The sequence below is a fragment of the Parus major genome, chromosome 3 (assembly GCF_001522545.3).
Source record: "Parus major isolate Abel chromosome 3, Parus_major1.1, whole genome shotgun sequence".
Classification (NCBI taxonomy): domain Eukaryota; kingdom Metazoa; phylum Chordata; class Aves; order Passeriformes; family Paridae; genus Parus; species Parus major.
In genome coordinates, this window is record NC_031770.1 from 16,239,197 (window position 1) to 16,256,316 (window position 17,120).

At 45.7% G+C, this 17,120-nt stretch overlaps 1 protein-coding gene and 1 long non-coding RNA gene across 7 annotated transcripts in view; one reads left to right on the plus strand and one right to left on the minus strand.

Annotated features, from left to right (window-relative positions):
- Positions 1-17,120, minus strand: part of STUM (stum, mechanosensory transduction mediator homolog) — a 46,864-nt gene that overhangs the window by 13,476 nt on the left and 16,268 nt on the right. For all 5 annotated transcript variants that reach the window (XM_015622889.1, XM_015622888.1, XM_015622890.1 and 2 more), the window contains exon 2: positions 1,435-1,614. In XM_015622889.1, coding sequence (XP_015478375.1) covers positions 1,435-1,614 — 180 coding nt within the window. The remainder of the gene's footprint in view (positions 1-1,434; positions 1,615-17,120) is intronic.
- Positions 6,009-8,967, plus strand: LOC117244160. Of its 2 annotated transcripts, XR_004496723.1 has the most exons (3): positions 6,012-6,046; positions 6,458-6,577; positions 8,022-8,967. It is a non-coding gene; the product is annotated as an uncharacterized LOC117244160 (long non-coding RNA). The 2 variants fall into 2 exon arrangements; XR_004496724.1 differs by lacking the exon at positions 6,458-6,577 and having other exon boundaries at positions 6,009-6,046.

Genomic DNA, 17,120 nt, shown 5'->3' on the forward strand with positions numbered 1-17,120 from the left:
GTTTCAAGTGGTGGTTCTTTGTGGGGACAGATGCTTTCCTGACTCTCCCCACACCTGCAGAATGGGGTCCTGCCAGACAGCGACCCGCACACGGGGGCTGCCCCGCAGAGGAGGAGCAGAGGAGTTTATGGTTATGAACATGTGCTTATGACATTACACACAAATCTAGCGGGTTCTTAAAGACACATCACACATGTACACCAATTCACAATTTAGCCTCAGAAGGAACCTGCTCTGCAGGTACATCTGGAAGGAAATGTGGTAGGTGGTTTGCAGGGTAAAGCAAAGAGCAGTACTGCCTTCATCCTGAGGAAAGCTTTTGCTTTGTACATGTTCAGGTTTTTAATATCCGTTGTTTGCTCTGCATGGGAGCTGTCTTAACTGAAGCTGGCTCAGAAATTAGCAGGTGGTTTGGTGAGAGGGTTTAACCCCTGGGTTTGGCAGCTGAAAATGTACACTGGTTTCCTGCCTTTTTTTTTTTTCCTTTTCCTCCAGTTTCATCCATCTTGTCTTTAGGCAGGTTCCTGGCAACTTCCTGAGATCCTCTCTCCCTCTCTGTCATGCAGCCACAGGTGTCATCAGCAGAGATGACAAAGTGGAGCTGTCTGGAAAGGAGTGGGGTCTTGCAAATGCCACCAGCACCTGTGTTGCTCCTGGCTTTGGAGGTGAGATGAGGCTGTCACCTCAATCCTCTGCACCAGGACACAGGAGATATGACACAACTTCCACACCAGTGAAAGCCTCTACCAGATGTAAGTTACAGAGCCTGTGTTCTGGATTGGTAGTGTCTACTAACTGGTGACTTAAATTATGTACATTTTAAAAAGGATTCTTCTTTCCTTAGACTAATGTTTTAGTCACCTCAAAGGGTGTATGAGACATCATTCTAGGAGCAGCTAAACACTTCTGGCTCAGCTTAAGAACTTGGTCTGAAACATGGAAAAAACCTCCAAAACAATGAGTAGATGTATCCTGGGGAGAAAGGGGAGGGTCCAGGAGGGTCCCCAGGGCTTTTCTGGGGACAACTGGCCCTGGGAGCAGAACCAATCTAACAGAAAGGTCTCACTAAATCATTCGTTAGCTGGAGTCGCAAGAGAGAAAGGGCTTTCTTGTTCAAATGGATGTGACCAGGGCAGAAGGGGCTCCAGACAGCAGAGTGCACAGTGTTCCCCCTTACTGCACATTTCATTTCATAACAGGAAGTTCCTGACCCATGTGGTGGGATGGGAGACTTTCCCAGATATGCCACAGGGCCCATTCCTACTGCCTCCTACCAATTTCTCTGCCTACCGTGTTTCTCATGGACTTGCAGAGCCCATCCTGTGGCTCTTCCTCCCTACAGTGCAGCCCAGTGGCCTGCAGGGACATTATCTGGGACCCAGTAACCTTGCCACAGAGAGGAGAAGTCAGGAGGGGTGTGTGCTGTGTACTTACTTGCAAGAATGACCATGTCCATGCCCCAAAATATACTCATGATCCAGCCCACCATGACGATGGCTGTCAGGATCTGGATGAGGGCAGCAGCGATGTTCAGCCAGAAGACGCAGCACATGTGCCGGTCAGGGAGGTCGGTGCGGGCCCCGCAGAGCACGGTGAACGCCGACACGAACGTTCCTGGGACAGAGAAGCAGCACAACGCCCACTGAGAGCCATGGCCTCCTGCCAGATATCTCCCCTTAGACCTGCTCCCCTCATAGCACCTGCACTTGAAGACCAGGGTGGGAAAAGCACTCCTTGGGTTTTGGCTCCTTCCCCACCCAGCAGAAACCACTTCTGTACTACAAGGGAGTGCTGTGTATCTGTGGAAACACCTTTGTTCTGCCTGGTGACTCTCTCCTGGGGACAAACACTTACTACACAGCAGCTCTCAAAAGGAAAACCAAACCCAGAGTAAGGGCAGGACTGGCTCTAGAAATCTCTAATGGTCTGTTGCTATGCACAAATACTGCTCTAGAAGAAGCAGACCCCAAAAAAATGGAGTGGCACTGCATTTTTGCACAATGCCTTCCTCAGTCACAAGCTGCTAACTGAAGGCATGTTTTAACCAAGCAGAAGCAGCTAAACTTCTTAAAGTGCTGGAGCCAGGGGACCTGCTGTGGCAGCCCTTGGCTCTGCTTGAGACCAACTTACAAATCTTGCAACTACACGTCAAACTTCCTAAAAGGTTTCAGATGAAGGATCTTGTTGATGTACGAAAGTTAAAGCTGGGGAAAAAACCTACAGCAGCCTTTCACAAAGATTCTTCCTAAATTTACACTCTTGGACAAGGCAGATTTTTTACTTTTAGCTGATATCTGGTGCTCATGGCAGGCTGAAACTCACAGCTCAGGGAAGCCTTGTCTGTCCATAGACATCATGAAGAAATACACACTATGGGTAAGGAGCAGAAGAAGCAGTTCCTGGCTCCTATAAAATAAAATCTGTTGGCCAGGAGGTTCAGGCACCTTATCAAAGTATGGATTTCAACACCTCTTAGCATTATGAATTGTCTTTGGTTTTTCTAAAACAAATACAGCCTTGCTAAGGTAAGTACCAAGGTGCAATGTTATTTGTATTGGATAACACAGTTCTATGAAATGCCATCTTTTATCAATATCTTGAATTAAAATGATGATTTCTACAAAAACTGCCTGTAACAGCAGTTACAGTGAACAGATGTAAGATGTAAATGAATTATCACATCTTCAGTACACGAGTGCCTTGTTGAACTCAGGGGAAAGTGGGAGTCCCTTGGTTTGACTGAAGACAGGGACAAAACACTTAGTTTACACCCTTGTAGTAAATCTTATCAGACCAAGAGAGCAGAACCATCTGGTTAGAAGCAAAATATCATTTTGTCCTGCACTGCTGAGGTGGTGGAAAAGAGAATCTCCTTCTTTGTTGCCTCTTCCTCAGTGGGTCACAAGGATAACAGGCAGCTGAGATGCCAAAATGCTGGGGAAGGCTGGCTACAGCCTATTTTTAATCCTGCCACCCTCTGCAAGCTAACAACTCCAGCGTCTTCCTAACATTCCACCAGCTCCTAAAACCTCACTTATCTTCCTGCCACTGGCTGGATCCAATTTCTTATTCCCACCCCCTCCCTGTGGCACCTGCCAGAGCTGGGCACAGAGCAGGCACAGAGGCTGTTAGGGCAGGGGGAAGGCAGCCCTACAGCAGAGCATCACTGCCAGGGACAAGGGCAGCATCTTCTGCATGAGAGCCACCCCTGGGCTTCCTCCTCTGTCTTTCACAGGCAGGGTTTCATCCCCTTATGCACAAAAACAGAAGGGTCTGCAGAGAGGAAAGGGAAAGTCATTATAATCCCAAAGGATGTTGTGTAAATGTCCCCATAGTTGTCTTTAGGTCTGTGGCACTGTCTTCCACTTCTGTCTCTTGTGTCCCCTGTGTGGGATTATGTGACATCTCTGCCCTGCTTCTTCCACCTTTTTTTCTTTTATAGATTTTTCAAAGCAGAAGGAAGTCTGGAATATTTCCCTCATGCTTCCTGAAAGTGTTGTCTTCAAAATTATACCACAGCACTTTCTGAGATTAAATTTGGATTGAGGCAAGATCAGGCACTGTTTATGTTTTCCCATCAGGATGCAAAATCTTGCCAAATGAAAATGCCTGTCTCTTTTTAAAATGAAAATCTTCCCCTCTTGCCTTACCTTTAACTCTTCCAAGATGTGTTACAAAGAAAGGTCATAAATGAGCAATAATTCTTAAACTACAGCTTCAAATCCTTCCACTGGAGCTTTTAGAATAGTTACATCATCAGAGCAAGGTGCTGAATTAGACAATTAATGCCCTGAATACCACAGTGACTAAGCTAAAGTCTAGTCCCATTCAGAAAGGAATAAAGCTAACAAAGCACTGAAGTGTCCTCCTCTGGACTGGGAATAGATACAGAAACTGGGATTAAAATCTCATGAACCTTGGCTTCTGATTCCTCTTCAGAGGGAACCAATTCATTTTTCCAATGTCAGTGCATTTTCTTTATTACTTATGATTAGCCAATCTTTGGATTTGGGAGCTTGCTGGCATTTTTGAATACATGAGTTTAGCCATGCCAGCAGGCATAGGATGGAAGCATTTTTCCTCTATTCCACATATACTTGAGAATGTGAAGCAGGAGTAAGAGTCTTAAATACTTTTGCCAAAGTAGATGTTTTCCCCTTAGGAAGCCATTGTGGTTACACACTGCCAAATATGGAAATATTTGCATCTGGAGACAGAGAGGTGGAGAGGAGGAGGAGAAGGAAGCCAGGCAAGCTGTATCTGCTGAGACCACCTGGCTGCCTCAGAGCTGGGGCTTGGAACCATTTCCCTCCCTGACCAGGCATTCAGACACTTGAATCCCTACAGCCCAGAAATCCTAAACCTGGAATGCCAGCTGCTGGGGTGATGTTGGCCTAATAAATCATCAGTCCAAAGAGGTCTCAGATTGTGAGTGCAACCAGCAAGCCAATAACTCCACAAACAGCTATAAACTGAACACCCACGCAGCTAAGGCAGTATAACGTAAAGAAATTGTAGTAAGCATTTCTTCTGTCTTCCCAGTGGAAAACATTCACACTGCAATGAAATCTGGGATTATTCTAAATCATGAATTGATGCAGCCTCTTTGGGGACACAGGGGAGTTGATGAAGATGTCCTGTCCTTTTTTTCATGAGTCTGTTTGTTCAGCCCCTTGCAATCACCTGGCTGAACTGTACAGCCCCTGCTGCACCCAAAGCCAGCAAGTGTCAGGGGCTGGGCAGAGGGATGGATGGGTGGGAGCTGAGGATTGCTCTTCTGGAGCAGCTGGGAGGCAGAGGGTGGAGGCACCATGTGCAGCGAGGCTGTGAGGGGGTGTGACACTGATCTCGCTCTTCAGACTCATCTCACTTGGGGCAGTGTCAGCCAGCTGGGGCACCCACATGGTACCAGGGTAGAAAAAGAGCCCCTGGGAGCCTCTGCTTGCTTTGGCTGTCAGCACAATCAGAGTATTTTTAGATTACACCAGTAAATATAGAAAGATGTTTGTTTCCAGGAGTTTAACCCATTGGACACGAGGGGGATATGTTGTCTGCAGAACAACACAATAAAATGAAGGGGAAAATGAGGGGGTTTTGCCCTTTCTCTCCTCTCTGGTCCATTGTCATGCAGGATAAAGTCCCCTCTCTGGTGTCTGCTGTTACCTCTGCAGCCATGGCCTTCCCAAGAGCATCACCTGCTGGTTCCTGGCCTCACAGAGTACAGCAAAATACTATAAGAGGGATAGCTTGGGTTTTTTTCTTTTAGAGCAAAACCTCACACCCCAGAGTCACCTCCCCTGGTTTTCTATTGTTTGAGTCACTCATGCAGGGTGGAAAAAGCCGTGAAATTAAGACCATGGCCTGTCCTGAACAATCTGCTCTGTGTTATCCGAGTGCAGAAGGGAACTTGTTATGGAATACCTTAAGCTGTAGGAGAGAATTTTTTCCTCTCCTGCTTTTACAAGAAAGTCTATCCTGGGCACTCCTGCAAGAGTTTTAGTCAGACACAGAGCTTGGCACGTTTCATGTGGAGGACCAGCTGTGATGGCAGCTTCCCAGGAAGGTCAGAAGTAGGAGCCTGGTTGGAGCCTGAGGGAGACGGGACACTGATGACCACAGTGTAAGCTCAAGTATCTTGAGCATGCAGACAGCTGAGTGGGCTTCCCACTGACTGCCAGGTACCCGAGGCTTCCCAGAAGAAAGCATCTCTGCTGCAAGGAAATCACATCTGATGAGCTGGTACAGGTGGAGGAACAGCAGAAACCCAAATTACTGCAATCAGGGACCACATGTGGAGATTATGATGGTGATTCGATGATGATGATGATCCCTACCCTACAAAAGCCTGAGAGCCAGGGAAGGGGGTAGGGAGTATTTTTTCCTCTTCCTGAAAGCCTGGAGATCATTTAAGACAGTCCCCTGTGGTGCTGGGAGTAAATAAGGCAGTATTATGGTGCCTCCTTTCCTGCTCCAGAGAGGAAAAGCAGGCCCATGTCACAACTGAGGAGCTGGAGCAAAGCTGCAGGAAGCACACAGCTGGAGGCAGGTACGGGCAAAGATGGGAACAAAATTGGAGGTGTCTGTGGGAGCAGGGCTGTTGGATCATCAAGGGGGATGTAATTAACAAGTGTGTGTTTTGTGGGGATGAGCTGTACCCGTGTATTGTGTCAGGGGAGCTCTGTGTGTGGGGACATGTCTGGTGTGTGTCTTTCAATTTCCCAAAGTAAAATGATTATTAGCTGTCATTAAACATTTGTGGCAGGTACGTGAGGCAGATGTGCTGGATGTGCTGAAAGCTCATGAGATGTGCTGGCTCTTGCTCATGTGAGTCAGAAAAAGCTGTGCAAGAATGGTTATAAGGATTGCACTCCTTGCCTTGCTATAGCAGTGAATATGGCATCTATTGGTCAAGACATTCTGGGCTCCCCAGTGTCATGAACTTGTTTTTATACTCTAGGTAGAGCTGTAAAGAGTGGTTTCGGGCATGGAGGTCTCTCATTCTTGCCATCAATCCAATGCCAGCTGTAGCCCTTTGGGTAATGATGAGGGAAACCACTAAACCTTTCTTAAGGAAGGGGTAAGGCACTATCTGCTGATGCTCAGCACCATTTCCTCCTCTGCTTAGGAGGGTAGAGCTGGGCTGTGGAAAGGACATTATTAACAGGGTAATAAAATGGAGTTGTAAAACATTAATGCCCAGGATGATGATCTGCTAAAGCTTCCTAAAGCAGACAATTGTTTGTCTCATTGCTTGAGGAAACAGATGCAAAGTAAAATACCCTAGAAGCATTCTGGACAGTGTGAATCCTCACCAGTGTCCCCAGTCTCCACCTGGCTGGATTTCACTGGGGCTTGGGCTGCATGAGAGAGAACCTGCAGTGCAGGTGTGTCATCTAAACCCCCTGAGATAAGGGCTCTTTCTAAGCTTATTGAAGCTCTCTGAACAGAAAAGGCTGGTTCAGGAAAACATGAGAGGTATGTCTGTGTCATCCTCTGTGGTTGTTGCAGCTTGTGAGTGCAGGGCTCTTGTCAAGGTCTCCACTATGCCCTTCTTCCCATGGCTCCCTCAGAGAGCTGTGATTGCAGACAGGGGGTAATCAGTGAACCTCTTTGGCTGGCAGCAAAAATAGAGATGTGCAGGCTGCAGGGTGTCCTCTCAAGGGAACTGACCTTTAGTGAGTACCTGGCTCCATGGCCAGCTGTGCTTCTCTGCCAGGGGGCAAATTCCTACCAGTTTCCTCAGAGGCACTCCAAGCAAGCAATGGAAGACACCAAGCCACTTTCTATTCATAGAAATAGATGAAAATCAGTCCACAGGGTTACAGCTGCACTCCTGGCGCACAGCATCCAGCTGGACAGTCTGTGGCCTTCTCCCACTGAGCAGTTTAGGAGAGCTGAGGAACTCATGGTGCTGTTCCCATGGGCTGGGCCAGAGCTTAGTGCAGAATATGGAGGCTGTCACTGACACTGCAATTCCTCACTGGTTCTTGGCTGCTGGATTTGTTTCTCTTGGCAAGTGGGTGGTTGGACTTGATGACCTTAAAGGTCTTTTCCAACCTTAACAATTCTGTGATGCTATGAAATATGAAGCATGTAGAGGTGGCAAGACTTCATCACAGTGCTGCAGCACCAGCGAGGCTCAGGTGTCCCCCACATGCCACCTCTCAGGGCATCCCCTGCATCTTTCCACTTGTAGTACATTTCAGCTATGGAAGAAAGTCAGGACTGAGTGCAATTACCTGGTTTGGGGTTTTTTCCTAGAAATAAACATGTTTTAGACTAACATCTTAAAAGTTGAAGTTTTAGGATAAAGCTTAATTAAACAGCCATGGGCAAGTTTTTTTCCCCCTTTCCAGGATCCATAGAGAGTGAAGTCTGCCCCTGCAGATAAAGTGCGAGGGGGCTGGAGTGGGTAGGCAGTTCTATCAGTTTGAGGGGTAAGAAGAGCAGGAGCAGTGGACAGCTTAGGAAACAGGAGGCTTACTTGGTCCCTCTTAGAATTAACAACCTGAATCCCACAGGTTCAGATCTGCCAGGAGGGGACATCGATGACACCTTGGTGCCAAAGCCATCGCCTGCAAATGCCAGGTCCTGTGGGCAGGACTTGGGCAGGAACAGCAGGAGCTGAAGGGAAGGAGGAGAGAGTGGAGGCAGCAAACGTGACAGAGCCTAGATGTTGCCATGGAGAGTAGCTCATGAATTTTTCCTCCATGGCCTGCTATTAAAAATGTTTTGTTTAGCTTCTGCCAGCACATTGTTTTTATTTTCCCCTCCCATGTCCGAAGGACATCCAGAGGGAATTCTGGCTCACTCCATTCCCTTTGGCCTCGCTGTATACAAAAATATACAGTCACTTGACAAGGGAGAGCTGGCACCTGCAATCCTTGTCTCCACAGGGTTTGTTCCAGATCCTGAGCCTGCAGAAGGCAGGCTGTGGATGGGAGTAGCTCTCTGGTTCCCCAACACATGTGGAAAACATCCCAAAGCACTGTGTGCCCATGGCTGATCCCAGCTGTCTCAGCACCTGGGTAGCTCCAGCACTGAGCTCTGCATCTGTTTGTTATTAGGAGGTTTGTGTCGTGCGGTCAAAACACACTTGACAGTGTTTGTGTAACTTCTACAGAAGACAGCCCACGTGCAAGTAAGACAGCAGTGCCTTTGCATCAAAAATGAGATTTTTCCTTGTATTTAATGCTCTAGAAAAAGTTAACTCTTCTAAAAATGCCGAGTTTTTTAATGAAAACTTCAAAACTTGACTGCAACAAACTTTCACAGACTTCCAAGGCTAAAAATACGCAGCAAAAATCTTAAATTACATGGAAGGGGGGCCTGCATGGAGGTGAAGTGACTTACTAAAGCTTTAATTATACACGGACCCATCAAAATTATTTTTACTCTGCAGCACTGCAATGTTTTGAACGCTTAAAAGCAGCCACCCATAAATAGTGAGATTGAAGTACAGCTTGTTCCACTGCCAGACATTCCACAATCCTTGGGTGAAGTTTTCCAGTCCAGTCCTATGGTTTAATTCAGTTGACTTGATGCATAAAATAAGGGTGTGCTTGAAGTGTTTGAGACTGGAGAATTTCTGCTGAGCAGTAAATGCAAGGCCCCACTGGATAATCCACGGTGGTGGGGCAGACCTCAGAATTCTGACAGGACTTGCTGAATTATCTTTGCAAGTTGCACCTGCTTGATTCCTAGACTGTTTCTGGGTTTTTTTCCCTCCCCTTGGATAAATGATGTGGTCCCAGAACCACCAATGGCATTTGGCATCGTGCTTTACAATAGTATGAGCCACTGCAGAGAACATGTAACTTCCCAGATGTGGGGGGAAACATTGCTACATGGACACCTAGACACAGGAAATGGGAAAGTTGTAGCAAGTAATACCTACAGCCAAGGAATATGCATTGCTAGAGGTAAACTCATCAAAGTACGTCAGAAGAGCATGACAGCCCATCTGCATGTCAGACAGGGAATGAAGAGCCAGGGATGCTGAAGAACCTGCCACTGGTTCTGCTGCCAGCCAGGGGCACTGCTGTGAAAACAACTGAGGCCTTGCTCCTGCTCAGTGCTTGCTTTTTTTTCTTTACTAATGGAATAGAGGGAGAATTTTAATTAATTGGCATCCTTATTAAGTATGCCAGCATTCAGAGTAATAATGCAATTAGCTTCAAATTATAACAAACATAAGGGAGAACAAAAGGCATGAGCACTGTTTACAGCACAGGGCACTTTGCTGAGAGTTCATCTGACCTAAGTGGACTCATTCCTGCTGCTCTGTAATTTTATCAGCAATTTAAAAGCTCTTTTTTTATGGAATCAGCTCTGCTGCTGGTTTCTCTCTATTGTCTCTTGCCATGCAGAACTTTCTGTATTTATATTGTCTAGTATTAAACCAGGTACTTAACCCACCTTGTGCTCCCTTCTCCTCCTGCCAGCAGCTGGGAGCACAGGTGTGGATGCTCTGCCACGGCTCTTCTAGTCCCAGGCTGCTCTGCACTCACCCACTGCAGGAACCTGGGACTTAAATGAGAGGAACCAGGAAGCCAGAAATAATCATCCACATCTCTTATTTTTAAGGCTCTCTTTAAGACTCTGATCCTATTGACAGAAAATAATTTTTCTGTTTTCCTGATGTACATCCGGAAACAAACCTCAAGCCATTCTGTTTTGTGCTGTTAATACATAAATAATTTGAATCTGGCTTTTCACCCAAACTTGACCAACCTGGAAGCCTCAACAGCAGAATGTCTGGGGAGAGCCCCTCCTCATTTCAGAGAAGCCGTGAAACCTCCTGCAAGAAAAGCTTTCTGGCTTCCTGATACGTCCAGTTTCTAAAGGATGCTGGAAGTAAAAGCTGTGTAACAGCAGAAGCATAATGAGGAAAAGGCTATAGATTCTTATGAGCATTCACTCAGGCTCTTGCCAATTATACAGTGATAAACTGAAGTTTATTCTTAATTGTCTGTGCCACGGAAAGCTTTTTCTTGTCAGGCACAAAGCAGGAGGAGTGTATGCATGACCTCCAGCTCCCACACGAGTTTAAGGGCTGCTGGGTGAAGCCACATCAAATGCTCGCCCATCTCCCTGCCTCTGCCCTCGAACAGGTTAATTAAGTGCCATTAGCACCCATCTTGGGGAGCTCTAAATGAGCAGAAGGAAAGCAGCAGGCCAGGGGCAGCTCAGGGCTCTCTCCCTCCAGCCCTGCCTGGATGATCCAGCCTGGCAGCCACAGCTCCAGGCGAGGTCTGCAGCTGCTCTGCCTCCTGTGTCTCTCTCATCAATGCCTTGCAACGAATTTAGCCCTTTGAAGCTCCCTAGGAGATTCTGCTCTGCTCATGGAAGGATGGATTAACTACTTCTAAGATTCACTGAGCAGCGACTCTGAGCTTGCTGCAATACCCTGGAGCCCTTAACTGTGAAGACAAATCATGTTAATTAGGGACTACCAAGACACAAGACAGAATTAATCTTATTAGAAAGTTAGATGGGTATGCAGAGCAATTAGAGGTTATTCTACTGAGCAAGGCAGCAGAAATGGCAGTGTAATAAAGCGCATCAGCCTCCAAAATCACCTCAAAGTACAAGCTATCTTTTAAGGACTAGAGGAATGTAAAACAAAACTGACATAAATGTTTGGAGATCTGCAGTGATCTGCAGATAAGTATGCAGAAGACTAAAAAAAACATATTTTCATATTTTTTTCTTAATTCAGAAAACTCAGTGCACACATTTTATGAGCCAAAGTGTCTCAAGCAGGGACAAACAGGACATAAGAGAATTGCAGTCTGTAGCTAAGTGGTGTGGTGCTGTACTCAGGAGTCTGGAATATGATTTGTGAGACCAGAACTCCATCCTAGATTTACAGCTGCTTGCTAAGTAATTCTGATGCTGTAACTTTATTCTTATAATGCCAAAGTAACATTATTAAGGTGTTAATTTAGAGTCTGTCAGGAAATTGATTGTCTAGCCTGATGGGGCTATATCCTTGATGTTCTGTTCTGTGCTACTATTAGTCAAATAGTGACCAGGTCTTGCTTTTAAAGGACACTTTTCCTAAAACCACTATTCTTAGATGAAAGGTAAAGCACTTTTCCTACTAAAGCCATTGCTGTTTTGCAGATGTACATAGTATCAAATATATTTAGGAGATGGTGCTTTACACTCTAAGTTTGCCTTTGGTACCTTTCAGGTGATTCAGACACTTAACAAACAAAAATCTCATTTCACGGTCGTTTACTTGACTGAGAATATCAAGATGTTTTATCCTATTCAGCAAAACCATTAGGGAGCATTTTCAACAATACATGCAGCTTTTGCATCCCTTCTGACGGGAACTTCCCACATTGCCATCCCTGATCAGGAGATTGGAACATGATGGATTCTGCAGAAGAGCAGTGTGGGAAGAGGAGGACAAGGATCCACACAGAGCTGAGCTACAGCAACCCACGGCCTCCTTGGTGAGGGTGTTGTAATTCTACAGGTGAAGCACAGAGACAGAGTGAGCCTTCACACGAGTCTTGCTCCTGTGGACAAGCTCTGGAGTCTTCCACAGCCATTCTGGCTCCCCTTGGAAGGGCCCCATGCAGGCCAACAAAAGCAAGTCTCTTCTGGCAGTGGAGAAATGAGCTGTGCCTGACATCACCCCAGCCCAGGCTCCATAAATAGTGCGGGCTGGAGTGACCCCTGACTTTACAGATTCTGTGAATATGAGCACCAGCCAAGACAAATCAATCCAGCCCAGACAGAACAGTTTTCTAAGAGGAAGATTTCTGATTAGGATGGAGAAAATGTGGATATTATGCATGTGTCAGCATCAGCAGGTATCCTGTGATGCTGTGGAGGAGAACCTGAGCAACCTGCTCTACTTGAACCCACTTGGAGGAAGGACTAAGTGACCTCCAGAAGCTTCTTCCACTCCCAGCTATTCTGTGGTACAGTAACTTTAACTATTCCACACAAAACTTAGCTGATCGCTCTGTGTTTTTTCCCAGAGCTGTGTCCTTCTGCCACCACATGTCTGACAGCCCCTGAACACAGGACTCTTCATGATTTCTCATTTGATTTTTGAAAAGCTGCTCTGGTTCGAAAATATCAAGTGCAATTACTCTCACAGCAATCAGAAACTTGCTTGTGAGTTGCTGATCACACCAAAACAGGTGAACTTCAAGTATCTCCCCCGAGCTGTGCATGCTCCTGTCAAACAGCTCAGGCAGCCTCTGAGGGGAAATGTTTTTGTACTAAAGGGAAATACTGCTTTGTGCAGAAGTATGGTCCTTCTTTAGAAGAAATATTTACTTGGACAAAATCCTCATTTCTGCAGGGACTAGTCCTGTCTGAGACCAAAGCCAAAGGAAATACCAAGCTTAGCTGAGCAGGTCACAAACACAGGTGAGTACCCGTGTTTAAATGCCAGGTTATCCACAAACAGTTAATGCTGCTTGGCCATCTGGATGTGTCCAGCAAGACCTGTAAAGGCACAGCCCCACAAATATGCCTGTGAGATTTTATAAACATGGTCTTTTCATCTGAATTCCCTCTGCCTCCAATCACTTGGAGTTCTTGTGTTCCCAGTTTGCAGGAAATAGCACTTGGTTTACACGTATTTCTGTCCAAGGACAGATTTTCCCTTTACCAAATACTTTGCAGTATCTGCCTGCTAGCTACTGGTCAGCACTAGATAAAAATGAATGTATATTTTTTGGTAGCTGTCACAAAGAACTGAGCTCCCAACATTACAATAGAGCACATAATGATTTTGAGTAAAATACAAAAAGTAATACCTCTACTGTACAATGACTCAAGGACCTCATTTTTCAGAGGCTAGAGGAGATTTATATGGAGTGAGGTGTACCATAAAAAATGGTTATACAGAGAAACTTGAAACTGACATGGTTTCATCCTGCCTCTTCTTAATTTTTAATTCTGATGTGGAACAGGTTACAATGATAATGGCACAATGGTAACATGGTTAAGCACTCCTATGCTGGAAGCACTTCTCTCACTGTCAAAAGGTGCAGCTGAGATTCAGACTTTTAAATGTCCTTCCCAGAAGTCACACTGGGGGCAGCAGACCCACCATAACACCTGACACTGATATTGCAATGCAAGACTTCACAGTCTAAATAAATGTTGTTTCTCTGCTTCTGTACATTCTCCAGTTTGGCTAAATGGAATGCACTAGGGTTAATTTTCCATTGTGTTTTCTGAGCAAGGATGCTTTTTGGAGAGTACAAGTCCTGCAAAAGAAAGGGAGTTCACATTTGCCACTTGTGTGCCAGCCAGGGCCAGGCTTCAAGGGGTAGGCAGTGTTTGTACCCCACAAGAGTCTCCCTGGGCCAAAGAGCTCTTTCTGCAGTTCTTGACTATCCCCAAAGCTGCTAGTCCTCCCATATTTTCCTGGGAACTGTGTACTGTGTCTCTCAAGAGCCCATGGCTCCCTGGAGCAGCTCAAAAAGCTTCATAACCTCCCACTCACCAAGACTTCCCTTTGCACCTTGCACAACTCCCCCAGTTCAGGACTCCGGAGCAAGCAGCAGGAAAACCAGAGGAATGCATTTCCTTGGAAAGGAGTGGGCATAGTAGAAAAACACTTCTATCAAGAAGGCCAAGCACAACTGAGGGACCATCCATCTAAACTTTATTCATTCCTCTGTTGTTTCACTTATTCTGCCAAAAAATACATCTATATTGGACCCAGATTCATCCCTGACATAAATCCACTGACTGCCTGAGTTACACCGGGGACTCATTTGGCTCACCAGGTCTAACCTGATCTTGGCAGCAATTCTGAAGTGCAGACTGCAGAAAGACAGTACTTTTAAAGAAGTCACAGCCCATGGCAAACTGGATATGCCTGCTGCTTGGTATGAGGTTGAAAAATTCAAACATGGCTAACATGAATAGCATGGATACATCCTTAAGCAGAATTAGAAATTGTAGAAATTTGAGTCTATGTTCATGTGTGTACTTTCCTAACTTTTTAGCAAGTCTGTTGAGCTGTCTGAGGACCAGGCTCTGCTCAGCAGATGGTGTTGCTCTCCCTGCTGCCCTGCAGAGCAGGCCCAACAGGTGTCTGGTGACCTTTGGGCTTGCCTTGTGCCCAGAAGCTGTACAGCTGGGAGACTCTCCAGCTTCTAATGGCCAGCTCTGGTTTGAGCTCAGTATCCCACCTGGATTCACTGTATCAGCATTCACACCACAACATGAATTCATTTTATGGGACTGTACAGCTGAAACCAAGGGGAGATTGACACTTTACCCCACTACAGAAAAAGGTGTCTGGCAAGTCTCCTACCTCAGCAGAGTTGTGTCAGTCATGCAGCTTCACTTGTCACTCCAGCTCCCCTAACCAACTTCCTTCCTCCCTGGCTTTGTCTTGTAAGTGTTGCAACATGACTTAGGTTTCCAGTCTTTCACAAATGAGGTTTCCGTCCTCTGTGCTGAAACAGTTCTCACCAAGGTCTGCAAAGAGTCTGGATGAGTGTCAGGACCTGTGCTCCATGTTTCTGGTTCCTAGCTCAGGCCTGCACTAGGGCTCTCTGCTCTTTGCCGTCTTGCCATCTGCCTCACTTCTGTCTCCTACCACGTCCTCAGCATCTCTTGCTCTTTGTTGCCATCCTTCTTTTCCTGTTTCACAGAGGCACTGACCCAGGCTCTGCAATTCCCTTCCCCATTTCCTGCTCCCTCCATACCATGCCCTCTTTCAACTTTATCTGCACACAAGCCTTTGTGTGCTGTCTCCACTTTGCCAGTGACAACTCCAGCATCTCTTCAGGACACCTCTCCCATATCCTGCCCAGTCCTTCTGGTTTCTGCTTGGACATCCTCTCCTCTTAATGAAGATGGCAAAGTCAAACTCAATTTCTTTGCACAGTAAATGTTTCTTAATGATGACACCACCAACCACCTTCCCATCAATCTGGCTTGCAAGGAAATAGAAAAGAAGGATAATTGTGTATTTAATTCCTCCCTCTCCTTTTCCTGTGCACTCAGGTCACTCCAACTTCTATTTCTTTTTCCCCTCTCTCAAAAAATTAAATCTTTTTTCCTTCCTTATATTCACCTACTCTCCAGCCAGAGTTCCTTTTCATGTGCCACATCAAATACTCTTCCCCCTAAGACTTTGCTTTCAGAGCTGGTGAAAACCTATTACTGTTTTCATTTACAGACATCCTGCAACACAAATGCCCTACCTTGAATTAGGGATTTGTTCTAGATCCTGTGTGACACAAGGTAACTTGCTGTAACGATTTATTTCTGCAGTTAACTAATGTCCCAGTCTCTATTAGGAATCTATAAAGGCTGCATCAGTAAAACCATTATTGTGCCATTTTATTTTTATTTATAGGTCAGATGCTTTTCTTGCACATGTAAGTACCTGCAGTTTTAGCTACCAAAAAAACAGGCAGTGATACTTTCTCCTGCCCAAAGTGCAGTAATAATGCTCCTTCCCATACCCCTCCTCAAAGCACGGGCTCCTGTGTGCTCTGAAAGCACGGACCACTGATGTGCTGCTATGCACCTCAATGTTCCCCTCCTACTTAGGGATTCCTTACTCTGCTAATCCTTACAGGTGTCTGAAGTGTACTTCTACAGTCATTATAACTTCCTACACTTAAGCATTAAATTACCCCACGTTTCTAGCTAAAATAATTCATTTTTCTTTTAATTTTAGTGATTAAAAACATAGCACTTTTTCTTCCCTCACATTTTACAAAACGAGATTTCTAGTGCAGTACTGTACAAAAGCAACAATTCAACACATCAGAGCTATTCTGCCATCTTTTATTGTGGATAAAAGTGCCTGCAATGGAAAAAAAATAAGCATGTATTTTTAGCTGTGCTACATAGAACAATCTGATAGCAGAGGCCTGCTATTGTCATTCAAAGAAGCATTTGTTTAACCAGATGCACCCATGAAAAATTATCTTAAATTTTACAGTTAGTATTTCTCAGAGAAAAGTGTCTGTTCTATGAAAAATCCAAAGACAGTGATGCACTAAGACCACATCACAGAGCAGCTACATCTTACTTCTTTTCTTGGAGATGTATTGGAGCAGCACCACTGCTACTCTGGGACATCAGACATCCACAACAAACCACACCTCTCCGTCTCAGACACAGGGAAGGAATTAAGATAGTGCAATACTCTAAGCAGAAGTGTTTGCTGTAGGGTCTCACATCCTTGATGATCCTTACACTGGGCACTACAAATGGAACCACTCTCCTACAGCAGCTCCTTGTCGGGAAATCTACAACAAGTTGGTTCATGGGACAGCAGGGGAGAAGGGAAGTTTAAGTTCAAAATGCACAGGTCGAACTCCTGAATGAGAAGTTGCTAAGGGTTATGCAGACCCCATTAGCTCTCACACAAAAAATGTTCCTCATGTAGACAAGGAACTTCAGCACACAGTAAAAGCACTGGATGCTTGTGACTGGGCAAAATCGGGGTCATGGGTGGGCCTGGGGTGTAGGTGGAACAAAGCAGCCTACATGTGTCATTCCTAAAGGGGCACAAACCACAGGGAGCTCGAGGCTGCAGTGCTCCCCTGGAAGTTCCTACTGTGCTCCCCTGCAAGAAACTAGAGGCAGCCCCAGTGCATTTTAGAAAT